This window comes from Anser cygnoides, chromosome 26 (genome assembly GCF_040182565.1).
Source record: "Anser cygnoides isolate HZ-2024a breed goose chromosome 26, Taihu_goose_T2T_genome, whole genome shotgun sequence".
Taxonomy (NCBI): Eukaryota; Metazoa; Chordata; class Aves; order Anseriformes; family Anatidae; genus Anser; species Anser cygnoides.
Window position 1 is genome coordinate 3,339,583 of NC_089898.1, and position 14,335 is coordinate 3,353,917.

General features: G+C 48.8%; 1 protein-coding gene across 2 annotated transcripts in view; it reads left to right on the top strand.

Annotated features, from left to right (window-relative positions):
- The window catches only part of DPYSL2 (dihydropyrimidinase like 2), a 53,937-nt gene that overhangs the window by 11,793 nt on the left and 27,809 nt on the right, over positions 1–14,335 (top strand). For both annotated transcript variants that reach the window (XM_013197153.3, XM_048045766.2), the window contains exons 2-3: positions 1,630–1,718; positions 3,055–3,239. In XM_013197153.3, the coding sequence (XP_013052607.1) occupies positions 1,630–1,718; positions 3,055–3,239 (274 nt within the window). The remainder of the gene's footprint in view (positions 1–1,629; positions 1,719–3,054; positions 3,240–14,335) is intronic.

The window sequence follows — 14,335 nt, forward strand, 5'->3', positions numbered from 1 at the left end:
GGGCATAAATACTGCAGTGTTTCTGGAAACGGTAAACATGTAGGGCAGTTTTGCTGTAGAGTCTGGCACTGAAAGACGAGCGGGTTTTTCACGCCCTGAGTTAATTCATTCAGGCTTATTGGCATTCACGGCAGATCCTAAATTTAAATCTTGCGTTTTTTCTTTGTTTTTGAAATTGGTGGCGTTATTCGTGGAAGCTCTCCATTGCAGCAGTAGGAGGAAGGAGAAAGGAAAAAAAAAAAAACAGGGAGGGGTGGAAGGAGAGGCATTTAATACCTCGTAGATCTTCAGCGGTTATATAAAAGATGGATATAAAGGTATAAATCGATAACTGATGCAATTCGTGTAGCCCTCTTGGTGTTCAGAGTCAGCTGAACATCTGCTGCTCCAGCTCTTTGGTTTTCTTATAAGCTCTTTGGGAAAACGCTTGATTCTTTTATTCTGTTTGACCAATGGAGTCCCTGTTGAAAATAAGGGCTCTGAACACCACTGTCACTGTCATTTGCTGTAGATTCAAGGCACCCGAAAGTTCAAGTCCTGCTTTCTCCCCCTTTTTGAAGTCAGCTTTTGGTTTCATCAGCCTTCGGCTGGGCTGTGCTGGTGTAGCTTTGTCTCATTGCAAAGACGCTTTGGGAGGGGGAGAGACAATCGGAGGGCCAGTGCAGAAATAAGGGCCGAGGTGTGGATTAAATGGAACGCTGCCTCTGCGTGCATAGGTTTAAATATATGTGTATGTGATGTAGGGAGTGAAGGAACCAGAAGAATGCAGCAGTCGCTTTTATCTTTCATCCCTGACCAGAGCTCTGCAGAGGGTGTTTCGCGCTTGTTTATGGCTACTGCAAGAAAGAGAAATTTGGTTTTGACCTAAAATAGCTGCAAAGGCGCGATGCGACCTGGGCTGCGATACAAAGCGCGTTGTCTGATAGCTGCCTTGTTATAATTACCTTTCTGTTCCTGCCAAACTGCCTCCTAATTGGAGGGCGTTTTCATAACATGGGTTTTAAAATCCTTTCCTTGAAGTTAATTTGCTAATACGCGCTTATTTTTCATCTGGTTATGCAGTAGTGATCCGGAGGGGCAGTAAAAGCGTCCGCTGAATTGAAACATCGCAAAGTTGGACAAAACGAGTTTGTTTGTGTTGTGTAACCCCTGGCAACAGACTTTTGGTCCATTTCCCTGACAGCAGTTGACTCATAGCTGTCCAAGTCATGACTCCAGTGTGTGGGTGCATACGAGAAATTCTGCATACGACCAAGGCAGAGAAAACAGGCGCGTGGCTATTATGCATCCCTCGAATATCCTTTAATGCTTTTGCTGCAGGTGATGGCATGCGCTGTCTTAGCGGGCTGCAGGTATGAGCGAAGCTGCCAAGCAGGCGAGGCTGCTGGAACCCGCCGCCTTTTCCGTTCTGATTTTTTTTGGATCATCGGCATGATGAAAGGACTTGCAGACGAAATAAAATATTTTATCTTTCCAGTTGAAAGTGCAGCAGTTGACTGGTGTTTTGACGTGCGCTTCTGAATAATGCAGAGCTTGTTTCCATCTCTACTTTTATCTCTGAAGTGACACTGCAGACTGTCAGCTTTCTCACAGAATAATTATGTGTCGTTGTATGCTTCTTTGTTGCAGAGCGATCGTCTTCTGATCAAAGGTGGTAAAATAGTTAATGACGACCAGTCTTTCTATGCCGACATTTACATGGAAGATGGGTTGATCAAGTAAGTGAAGTGTGATACCACGTTGTTATCGGAAACATAGAGAAACGTACTGCACATTAGCAAGGAATAATCTACTCTGTGTGCTATATTGGGCTGCAAAGGAGAGCGTGTATTTCACACACATGCTGGCGTTTGATGGAGGAACTTGAAAAACAAGGTGTTGAATTGAAAAAACAAATAGCCCCAGACCCCATTGCTGTTAAAGCCCAAGTGGAAGGAGGTGCTTAAATGTGCTTAATTTTAGCTGTGCGAATAGCCCCATGCTGGGATGACACACGTTTGAAGTTATCTGGGTGTTGTAACATTTTACCAAGTTATGACTTAAGATATTTTGAATCCAGAGTTCAGCACCCTAACACATTTAACGCTGTTTTGGGGCAGGAGACTGGACTCAGGTGACCTCTGGAGGTCTCTTGCAGCGCCGTTTTCTGCAATTCCATGATACAAGGATCAATCCCCAATCCCTTAAAGTTAATAAGGATCCTGTTGTTTTAAAGGAGAAGCTTCAGACCTCTTTCCAGTACGCTTCTGTGTTTTCAGTCCTGAAACATGCATTTCTGGCACATTAAATATATTACAGATTTCTTTGGAAAATTACTCTTAGGAAAAAATGGACGAGCCAGAGGTTACAAACAAGAAATTTTCCTGTTCTGGCTAAGACAGTGAGCACATGTGCTTTGTTAATCAAGGTTAAAAGTTAGAGGAGCCAGCCAAAGACAGCTAATTAATTACAATGTGTCATCCACTATTGCAGTTTTAAAAACAAATCTGTGCGAAGAGCTGGACTGGAGAGGGCTTTGGGGGTCTCACCAGGAATCTGGTAACTGGTGTCCGCATGGGTTCGTATTTGTGCAGAGACCACAGAGTATTTATACATGGAAGGAAAGTAGACAATATAGAGGCAAAAATTCTTTGTGTGTTCTCAAAACAACGTTAATGTCTGCTTTGCTGCTAGATAGCTAGCATCAAGTGCTCAGCTGCCACTTGGCAACCCCAGTCCAGTCCCAGCAAAGCTGCTTTTGTTGTGTTTGGTGCAGCGATGTGTTCTGCCCGGTCCCTTCTCCTCTCCGTCTGCCAGCGTGGCTCCTTCCTGGTCTTCCTCTTAAGGCCAACATTCCCCTTAGGTCCTGAAGTATTTGCACACTTTGCTCTCAGTTATGCAGCTGCTTCCAGGGGAAGAATGACATGTTATCAGCTATGTATGCTGATCCTGTACATCGCTTTATATGGGTAAAGAAAACACCCAAGGTTAAGCAGCACAAGGGTGTGTGTTTACAGATGGCGTGCCTCATCTCTTGTTTGTGTCTGACGTGCTGTTTGGAACCTGTTTACCCAGGCAAATAGGAGAGAATCTGATTGTGCCAGGAGGGGTGAAAACTATCGAAGCCCATGGCAGGATGGTGATTCCTGGAGGGATTGACGTTCACACCCGCTTCCAGATGCCGGAACAGGGGATGACATCTGCTGATGACTTCTTCCAAGGGACCAAGGCTGCGCTGGCTGGGGGAACCACCATGATCAGTAAGCTGGCTGCTGCTCTCTTCCAAGAAAGCTTTCTTTTTCTCTAGTAGCAAGAGAGAAACTGTGGACTGTACAAGTGGCATCAGGTTCCAGCAGTGGGGATTTCTGATGTCTGGTCAGGTTGCTGAGAAAAGCTTGTGTAGGGGTGGGAAAAGGGATGGAAACCCCGGGGTTTCCATGCCTTGCAGCTGTCAGTCATTTCACTCTTGTCCTCCCTGTTGGCAGGGTTTACTTTGGTCCTTGTGTGACTTCGCCACTTTCTCTGTAGGTCTGCTCCTACTGAACCCAGTGTGACTTTGACCTCTGGCTCCAGTATGAGCAGCAGTTCTCCACGCCCATGTGCCTCAGTTCCCTTTCTCCGTGATGCCTGAGACTCCAGGAGGCTTGTGCTCTTTCATCTGTAAGTTGCTGCACGTAGAGAGAGAGGAAGGACAACTGCTTCACTCAGGGCTGTCTGAGTTCTTGCACAGCAGCCAGATATCAGTGGCCTGTACTATACATCTTTGATAACTGGGCCACGTATTTAAGGATTCACACTTGCCCAACTGTATGTATGCAGCTTTGGCACCAGGAGTTTTTAATAATAAATTGAGCGTTGTTCCTTTTCTTGCTTATATCCTCTTTTGGAGGAAGAAAGAATTAGGAAGTGAAAATGTCTCAAAATAAAAACAGACAAACTGACTTTCCTGCTGATAGCAGGGTCAGACACCCCTGGTGTTCCCCTCTGGCTCTAAAATGTCTCATAAATGACTTCCCAGCTAGCTGGCACCACTCACATTGGCTACAGGTGCTTGACTTGTCAGAGCCAAGACCTCAAAACTCCGTATGTGAATTGCTATTATCCTGCTTTGAGTTGGAGGTTAAAAAATAAAATAATAATGAGGAACAAAAAAATCTCTGTTCCGGTGCTGCTGATCACATCTAAACTGCACCACGGCGCCCTGCAGTCTGTTGCTGCATGTGGCAGCCAAGGATAAAGGTGTAATGTGGCGCAGTATCTGAACATCTGGCATTCCTTCGTGTGCTGTGAGGTGCTGCATGTCACCGGAGGGGGGCTGAGGTACAGAGGAATGAAAGAACATGGTTCAGGATAAATACTGGTGTCTATTGGCCAGGCCAGGTTTGTAAAGAGATCTCAGCCGGGGATCAGCTGAACTCTCCTTGGTTCAAACCTAGCAGGTTATGAGCTAGAACATCCTCATCTCTTAGAGAATGTCGTGAGCTCTCTTTGATCTCTGGCCTTGTGGGAGGACTCAGATTAACATGGGGCTTGGGAGGGGGAGCCAGGGGTCCAAGCATAGCCACCCTAGTTCAGAAACAGTTCTTTTTCTGGGCCTGGACCTTGCAAAGAGGTGTCTGGCCTATGAACTCAGTCCTGAAATAACTTGGGAAATTATTTTTTGTAGTGCTGTCAGTTTGGAGTATGAAGTTTGAGTGTGAAGATAACCTCACCCACACAGAGAATGTAAACTGGAAACGTAGCTGTGGATATTCTCAGTGTGCACACTAATATCCAGTTTTCCTCTAAATCTTTGCTGTCAATATAAGTTAATAACACTGAAACGTTTTCTTTTCAGCTTCAGTTCATTGACTTTGTTTCACTGGTTGTTGGTGTATTACCAGTACACCTGGTTCACGTTGTCCACTTGCATCACCGTTTTGTGCTTCTCTGTTGAGTTGAATTAGATCAAAATCATGTTCTCTGTCATCTGCATGTAGGCTTTTAACAGCATTATTTCCCTGAAGGGGACTTCTAAAAGCATTTTAAGCAGAAATGGCTTAGGCCAAGTTTTCTAAAGCAGCCCTTCACTTTGGTTGCCCAGATCTGGGGCAAACTCATGCAAAGCCTCATCCTCAGAAGTGTTTAAACCTCTGTGTGTATTGTCATTATGACTGCAGCGTCTGAATTATCTCACTAATGGTGTTCAGAAGACATCTCTGAGTTAGGAAATCAGAGGAGTCCTCCATTTTATAACTCCTCCTTGTTTTATAGCGGTGAGAAATGGCACAACGTAGGTTACGTGGTTTGCCCCTGCTCAGAGGGCCTGTGGCTAAACTGGAAAATGGTGCTCTTGTGGGCCCCCAGCCTTTCCACTCTGCCGTTCTGCCCTCCTGTCTCGGATTAGGACCCCAAACTGCACAGTCACCTCTGAACATCAGATGGCTTCCTGATGCCTAGCGGTGGGGTCGGGGATCAGACTGTTAAGGACGCTGGAGCCGTTCCTGGTGGGCGGGTACCAGCGACTGGAACCGAACGTAGGAAAGTGGGTTAAATAATCCAGCTAGACTTCAAAGCTTTGGAGACCGCTCTGTGTCAGCTCAGCTGTTCTCTCCGTAGTGAAATTACACCGTTTGCAAAAATGGCTTTCCACAAGGAAGCGTGCAGAAGTGCCTGCGCGAACATGTTCTCGGTGGGTGGCCTTTGGTTGCTCCCGAAGCAGGTGGGAGTCGTGGTCGATTCCAGCATTTCATCTGTTCTGATAAATGGGACAGCATTTAGTGAAGTAAATTCATCACATCGCAAGCAAATTGCAGCCTGAAAACGGTGCACTTGAGTTTGGTGTGCATTTTAAATGCTGTGCCTGGGACTTCTCCGCAGAGACCGCTCCTCAAGGAAGTGTGCATAGCTGCGTGCCTCCGTTCTTCGGGCTGTTTTGGAAAAGCTAGCCCATGGATGTGGGCTTGGTGGGAAAAACACCCGCCAGTCTTCATTTGTGCTTCAAGCAAAGTTCGTATTATCAATTTACAAACACCTTTGCTCCATACATTTTTCTCTTTTATGCATAGGCTGCGTTTTGGGCAGGAGAACAGGTTAATTGGCCCCATGGTTTAATTTGTTTCACATTTTCACACAGGAGGGCACTTTAAGGCTGTTTACGGCCTCCATCGTAGGGAAATACTTGTTTTATGTACATTTTTCCAGTGAAATTAAAACAAGAATCTTGGGTAGGTTTCTGCTGGTTGTTGGTTTCATAAAAGCTGTGGGTGAAATCCTGGCTTCAGCAAAGTAAGGGAGAGTTTTGTCACCGACCTCAGCAGTGCCAGGAATTCGCCCTGTGTGTCTGCTTTGGTTTCACTGAACCCTTTGCAGCTCAGACCAAATGCAGCGTTGTCCCTTTAATTCACAGGTCGAACACATCCAAGGGAAGCGCACAGGAGCTCAAGGATGTAACCTATTGTTTCCAAGCCGTGTTCCCTTTTACTTCCGTTCCCCTTTAATGCAAATTCATTGCTCCAACATCCGAGGTAGGAGAACTGGATTCTCACTGAGCATCAAATGAGCAGCCTGATTTTCTGTGCGGGACCAAAGGAGATTTAACCTGGTGGGAAGCAGATCTGGAACGAGGGTCAGCGGTTAGCAGTGGTGTGCCCTGAGTGAGCCCTTTTCTGCCCTGCATCACAGCAGTTCCATAGGGCTCTCAGCCCCTTTTCTTTGAGCCCTCCTTTGCGTTGCTTCTCTCAGAAGTTAGGGCTGATTTCTTTTTCTAGCTTCTTGTTCCGTGGAGGCCATCTGAGCAGGAATTCCAGCTATGATCCTTCTGTCTCTGCCCTCTTCGGTGCCAGAGGCATGTAGCAAGGCTCCAGCCGAGTTGGCTAACGTATGAAAAATAAAGCTGGGTGTGCTGTGCAGAGCTGCAAGGTGAAATGCGGTGCTGCCATGCGATTGATTGCTCTTCTGAAATGGTAATTTGCGCGATCCTTTCCCTGTCCCTGCCTTCAAACGCCGTTACTGTGGGCATGTCAGCAGAGGGTGAACAGCACCGTGTGTGTCCTAGGAGAATACTTGTTTGGATTCTTGCCCTTTTGAAATGTCAGAATGCGGCGTTTGGGCGTTGCGTTGAGGGGAGGATTCCAGGATGGTCTGCAGAAGGCTTTGGAAGAGGGGGATGCGTTAGATGGGCTGTGGCTCATTCAGGGGAGCTTCCCCAAGATCCCCTCTGCTCTGTGGAAAGAGAACAGTCCTTCCGGAGTTTTGAGCCTGAAGTTGTCCTTTTAAAGAGACTTTTTCATCCATGGAGCCTCTGGAGCCACGGTTTTATTGGGCAAAAGGAGGCATTTTTGAGCCCCCTTTGTCCCAGCTTGAGCTAGGTGATGCCCTAGGACTTCAAACATTTCCTGGAGCTATTAGAGAATGAAAGATACCGCAGATAAGAGCAGGGTGGTCTCAGTAAGTCCTGTGATCGTTTAGTTGCTTATTAGTTGTGATGGGTGAAATCCCCTTCAGCATCAATGGTAAAACTCCCCCTGACTTCAGCAGAGGCAGGATTTCCCCTCTCTGCTTCTAGCCCTTCACAGAGGACGAAGCTAAGCTGTGTGTATTTATTGGCGCGCTGATCCTCCAGCCTGGTTAACGTCCCAGCGAGAATGGCGTCTGTCCAGGCCAGCTCCCACCCACATTTCAGCCCCCCCCCTCACCGACTGTGCTTCTTCCCGGGTATCCGCCGTCCTTGAGTGAAACTGCTTGCTGACATCGCCTGTGTTGACTCAGTCGACCACTGTTATAATCACAGAGAGAAATTACAGTGCGAAGAAATTATAGCTCTTTTTGGCTCGGTGACTTGGAAGCCAGCTGCCTTTTGAACTCGCCTAGCAGTTACCCTAATAACACGGAGAATGTACACTGGGGATGGGAGCTTTGTGTCTTGGGAGGCTCCGAACACGAAGGGGAGCTTCACGTGGATGGGACGGCACTCTGCTTCCTAGGGCTTCACCCTGCTCTTAAAGAGAGGGCTCGCATGCAGGGGGCAGGGGTTTCAGGGGTGTTGGCTGCTCAGCTCCACCCCATGCCTAAGCCAGCTGACCTGAGGGCTCCTGGGTTATCACCACCTCAGCAGTCGGCTTTTAGCAGCTCGTCTTCCCAGTCTAGCACGGCTCCTTGCTTCTCAGTTTTTGAACTGAATGTGACTTGAGAGAACGGAGCCACCCCAAACGAGATCAGAGCCTAAAACTGCAATAAAAACTGCAATAGGGTGGGCTTGGGGGCGGGCTCAGGAAAGGGCCAGGCAGCGTGCTGGGGCAGGGGCAGCTAGGCACAGGGCGATATTTCCACCACCAGCAAAGAGCAGATCGTCTCCTACCCGTCCCGGCTGCTGCTCCTTTGTTACCAGGGTCGGTCCCATCCTGGTAGGGAGCAGGAATCTGGTGGGCAGAGGGAGGACAGAAGCAGAGACCCGGAGGGAGGTGACGCAGCAGCGGCCGTGCAGTAATTCGTGGCCGAGCTGGAAGCATAAACCGAGTGTTTTGAGTCAAAGGGCAGCGACCACAGGGCTGCAGCGTCTCACCAAGTCTCTGCGGCTGTGTGAGCACAGCACCGCGTTGTTCTGTAGAGAGCAGCCTCAGTTTTGTTGCTTTTTGCACCCCGGTAACACAGATAAAAGAGGAACCATGCGGCAGGGGACCGGCGCTTTGGGCACGCGGAGCTGCGGCGTACAGCTTGCCTCGCTTTCCAGCAGCTGGCAGTGGTTCTGCAGCAAAGAAGCATCCAATTCTCTAGAAATCTAATGAAAACGTCCTCTAGCTTGTACGTTGGTGATTTATACGGGCAGAGGCCTCCTTGAACACTGTTATTAAGATAATGACATTACCACACAGGAGCACAAAGTCCCTCTGGCCCTTTCTCTCCTCTCCCCAGCTCCCCTCGGTGCCTTTTATACCCGTGCACTGTTCAGCCTCTGCACCGATTCACGCTAAATCTCGTTTGCTTCGCCGACTCCCAGCTTCCTGCTGTCGCGTTTGTTGCTTTCATGCAGAGCAGGCGTAAAATCACGGATGAGAAAGTCCACCAGAAACGGGGGTGGGACTCCCCCATCGCGAGCTGCGCTTCTCAAGCTTTAAACCGTCCCACGCCGTTTCCTTGCTGCTGGGTGGGATCGCATCTCTTGTTGTGATGGGGCTTCCAAAGGGGTCTCGTTGGAAGCGAACGAAGGGAATCTGCCAAGCCCTTGATGTCTCTTGCCAGCTAGCATGGTAGGAAACAGCTGTGAAGCCCTCAACATACTTGTGGGGATTTCTTTCTTCTTTTTTTTTTCTCTTTTGGGCTGCAATGGTTGTTTGTTGTGTCTTTGCCACTGAGGGAGTAGGCTCCTGTGAGGAGCAGCTGAGGACCTTAGGAGCTGTGTAGCTGTGCCCGAGGTTAACCCTGGCTGTCACGTCTTCAGCCGAAGGGCTGCCTGGGCTGTATTCCCTTCCTAGAGCTGAACGGTGAAATCAGCAGTCTTGGGCCTGGGAAATGGTCCTGGGGAACCACTGCCATTCAGCACAGCTTGCCTGTAAGTAGATTTCCACTATTTTCCCATCCTCTGCCTTCCCCAGAGCTGCCCTGGCCCTCACGTCTCCCAGTCTTCTGCCTCTGATTTTTAACGGGATGGGAGCCCAGGGCCCTAGCACCACTTCTGTTTTGCCCCATTGTGCCCTGGACCCGTTCCACCCCTGTCGCAGCAAGAGGAAGGAGTGGCTGCCGGCTGTCCAGCACATGCCGGCGCCTGGATGCTCTGGTTTAGCCCCGAACAAGCGAACGTTGAAATGGCAACGCCACTGCCAGCGCAGGCGTCTTCCTGCGGATGGAACTGACCTCGATTTTTCCATGCATCCGAAAAGAGGGATTTGGCACTCGCTCAGGAGAAATAACCGATGGTGTCTGTTTATGCAGTAGCTCTTAATCCCTCTTATTCCATATCCTGGTCAGAATCACTCGTGCTGCTTTCCCACTGCATGGAGCAGGGTTTAAGTTATTTCCTTGGAAGAGCTGCTTTTAAACGCTTCCCTTCCTTTCACGTGTCCAGTGCTCTCATCCCCGAGTCCCGTGCCTTACGGATGACACGCAGGAGCGAAGACCTGACGGGAATCACTTGACGGTGCGTTATCCGCGCTGCCAAGTTTGAGCCGGATCCTCAGCTGGCCTAAACAGACGGCTGCTGTCTGGCCAAACTGTCTGGGAGCCGTAAGCAGGATGCTGTCAAACCGAGTGCTGCTTGCACACAGGACGCAGAGGGGTTTTTACCCCCCCAGATCCTGCAGGCTAGGTGAAGGCAGGAGGAACGTGAGGAGCAGGAGGCCGGTGCTTGCTTGGAGCAGCTGGGACCGCAGCCGGTTGGCTTCACGAGGAGCTGCAGCGACTTCACGGGCATCTTTCCAGGACTGGCGCCTCTGTGGGATGTGGGTCCTTTAACTTTCACCGCCGCTGTCCCTTACCCAGCGCCTCAGTGGAAAAGGGAGGCGATATTTTGTGAGGTGCAGGTGTACGAGTTGGGTCCTTCGGCTGCCGCAGACTGAAAGGCAGTCTGGTAATGCCGGTAGCTCATTTTTCTTTTTAGGTAAGTTCATTTGCTGTCTGAGATAGGTTTCCAGGGCATGTGTTAAATCTTGCTAGATAACCTGGCTTAATCACCTTCAAGTTGAGACAAGGTCTTGAAAGAAGCAGCAGGAAATGGTGCCTCCAGCTCTTTTCTTGGCAGGGTTTTCGCAGCCTGGATTTCTCCCTTCCTTCCAGGGTTCAGTCCCTTGGCTTTTACCTTTCTGTGAGCTTGACTCAGCAGAAATCCTTGTCAGACAGGAACTTTTAACTTTCCACGGTGGGAATTAGTTTTGCTTGTCAAGAGAAGGAAGCGAGCGATGCCTGAAAGAAATGAGGGCTCTGGCTGAAGGTGCTGTGTCTCAGCTGGGGCGGATTCAGCCAAGCGCTCTCAGTGCAGTGGAACTGGGTGTCTTGGGCCAGCAGAGTCTTTTTCCGTCTTTCCCTCTGCCACTTGCCTTCAGTTCATCGATGCCACGCGTTTCTTAGAAACTGGATCTTTTTAATCTTTCTGGTGAGAAGGAGAAACGTGGAAGGAATACAAATGAGCTGCTCCTGTCTGGCATACTTTAATCATGCTTTCAGATTGCCAGTTATTACCAGCTTGGGGCCGTGCCGCCTTCCTTGCACGACCCTAACTCCCATGGCAGCCCTGTGCATCTGTGCGGAATGTGGGCCGGGCAGTTCGGGGTTACGGCTTCTGGTGAGACTTTTTTTTCCTTCCCTTGACACACCCCAGTGAGTGTTGGCACTCGCTCTGTGACAATGGCTACAACATTTAATTCCTCCGTGCTAGCTGTCCATAACAGGAGGTGGTTTTGTCACCAAGGGGTTAGAAGCTTTAATCCAAGTTCACCTAGACACGTTAGAAGTACAAAGAGGTTATTTTTACCGTGAACCCAGTGTGGCAATGCTGGGTGCCACCTGGCAGTGAGTCCCTGTCCTGCCTGGCATCGGTGCGGGTGCAGACCCTGCAGCCCGCGATGCGCAGCTCTTGGTGCTGGCAGGATGTGAATAAAAGGAGAAAACTTGCAGGAGGAGGGGATGAGGTGAGCCCTTTTGGCTTCCCGGATCCCCAAAGCAATAGGAAGAACCACCAGACTTCAACATGCAAATGTGAACGGGGAAATCTCATGGTGAATTTGCAAAGCCCATCAAACAGGGCCGTGCTTTTGGAAGTTCCCCTTCCTGGCCACTTCTGGGGCAGATTTTCACCAGATTGCTTTGTTCCTGGAAGCACTTACATATGTGCAGCGTGTGTATTTTTGGAAGCTGGGGGACTCGGTGGTGTTTTACATATGAATGAAATCCCTGGCACGGCCTACAGGCACCGTGAGCTGGTAAAGGAGTTCCTTGAGAATGATCCCGCATTATTACACAGTGCCGCTTTTGTGCGAAGGGGGAAGGTTCCCAAAGCACTGCACAGCAAGAGGTGGTGTAACCCGACAGAGCTTCAAAATCATAGAAGTGCATGGCAGCTGGGGATTCTTCCCAGCTCAGCACACAGGAACCGATTTGTCTCTTCCCAACAGAGTTTTATTTCTTTCAGATCTGATTTTTCAGGGTTGGTACCAGTGTCCAAAGAGACGAGTTCAGCTTCTGATGGGGTACAGACTGCTTTTCAGACTGATGTACAGAGACTCTTTATCCTCCACGAACTAGAATAGTTTTGTGAAGCCACTGTAGCACAGCCGTAGCTGGAGAAAACCCCAGACGTGTGTGATGTTCTTACGCGAAGCAGAGTTTGGTCGCGGTACCAGGACCAGCATTTGCTCCTGCTACTTGGTGAAACAGCTGGACCCTTTGCAATGCAAACACCCCGTGAAAGGGGAATGTGGCAGCTGTATGGAAATGAGTCACACCGAGCTGCCCCGCAGCATGGATCCAGGGGCAGCTCAGGCTCTAGGTCAGTGCAGCTTTCCCGTTCGTGGCAGGAAATGAAGTTGAGGTGTTGGGTGTAAGAGTTGCCTGCAAAGGCTTCGTGGGACTGTTTCAGACCCAAGGGAAGGCAATGTATTTATTGGGGCTGTGTCCCAAATTCCTCTGTTTAAGGCTGATCTAACCAGTGCCTCCTACAGGTTATTGGTGCAGCAGCCTCAGCAGCAGTTTTACAGGCACTGGTAACCTTACGGAGTCAGCAGAAAACAAGCAGATGGCCAGACCGGGGGTGTTCGGAAAATGGGTGAGTGCAGTGTGACCGTGCTGCTTGATCTCTGGCCTACGAGAGGTTTGTTAGAGAAGGTGCTCAGTTGTACCTCTGCACAGGGACACCGGGGCCTCGATCAGACCTTCCTTTCTTGTCTGTAATGGTTTGACAGCCATCAAAGTGAGCGGTTTAACTGAGAGCAGATTTCTAGATTCTTACCAGAAGTGGAAGTGGTGGGATGGAGACTGATGAAAACCTCTTCCTCAAAGCGTGATGTCACTTTGTTGGAGCCGGGGCAGGGGAAGGCTCTGGTCCTTGTCCAGCAAGGGGAGATGTTTATATGGCAAATGCACAGGGGGAGAGGACAGGTTCACCAAGCAGAACACCTTTTTTTTTTTTTTTTTCCCATGATTTCTCTCATAAGGTGTTTAAAAAAAGAGAAAGTACAGAATCAGAACTCTTTGCGTGTTGTTTTATTTATTTATTTTTGAGAAAAATAAAAATCTCTGTGGTCCTGAACACACGAAACTCTTTCAAAACCATCACAAATTTCCATTGCAAAAGTTCTGGTTCTGCAGTTGTGTTCCTCTTCGTCTCCAGTGCCCCCCTGAGACAACCACGGGCAGCAAAACGCAGCTGAGAGGCCAAAGTCTGATCTTAGCGACAGTGATGCAAAGACAGAATTGTTCCAGCTCCCCAGCTGGTGGAAAAAGCCTGGCGGGCAGGCTAGCTCCACTGACCTGAGAGGGACAGAACTGGCTTATGGCGCCTGATCTTTTGTCCTCTTTTTTCTGATTAGACTTTTGCCCCTTGGATGCTGCTGCAGTTGTGTTTTGCCTTGAAACCCATGGCTACAGGCAGCAGTTCGCTCAGTCCCATCCCCTAAAGCTTCATGGGCCAATTTCCGTGGAAGTCTTTGAAGTCCTGCACATCTTTTTCATGGGCTTGAAGTGTACGGAATGCCTAAAAGAAAGAGCAAGGCTTGTAATCACTTGAGTATCCCTTTGGAACTTGGCTCCTCTCCTCCTTTACCATGGTGACCCCCCGAGATACAAACCTAGCCTGGATGTACAAGAAACCTGCGCTGGAAAGAAACGCAGCCTTTTTTTGATCTGATCTAAATACGTGGTCATTCCAACTGCTGAAGTGGGTTATTAATTATTGTTTGGACATGCAGCTTCCTATTCTTTAAATTTGTGTCCAAAAGCCATGAAATTATTAATCATATTTTGGATCTCATCAGACAGCTGAAAAGACGAGGGAAATATCTGCATGACATCAGTGAGGGAATAACAGAGCATTGCAGTCTGCAAATGTAATCAGTGTAGTGCAGATACATCCCATTCTTCTGAGGCTGCTCCAGGTTCTGATTTTCTCTGCATGGAGTCTAATAAACTGGATCTAAACTGACAGAAAACAATATGTGATGTCATTCAGCCTGCCTTTTCCTCTAGTGCTTTGGCAGACGTGTGCAAGCAAACGGTCTCCATGCAGTTGCGTTAGCGTGGTGAATGCCATTCGGTGCAGAGTTCTCGCCCTTCAGGATGATCTATTTTGTTCTTGGGGGAAAAAATGTGGGGATAAAACTCCCAGCTATGCAAAGCTTAAATCTGATTGCTGTATCCACAGGATGTTAAGAAAATTATTCGTTTATATTCT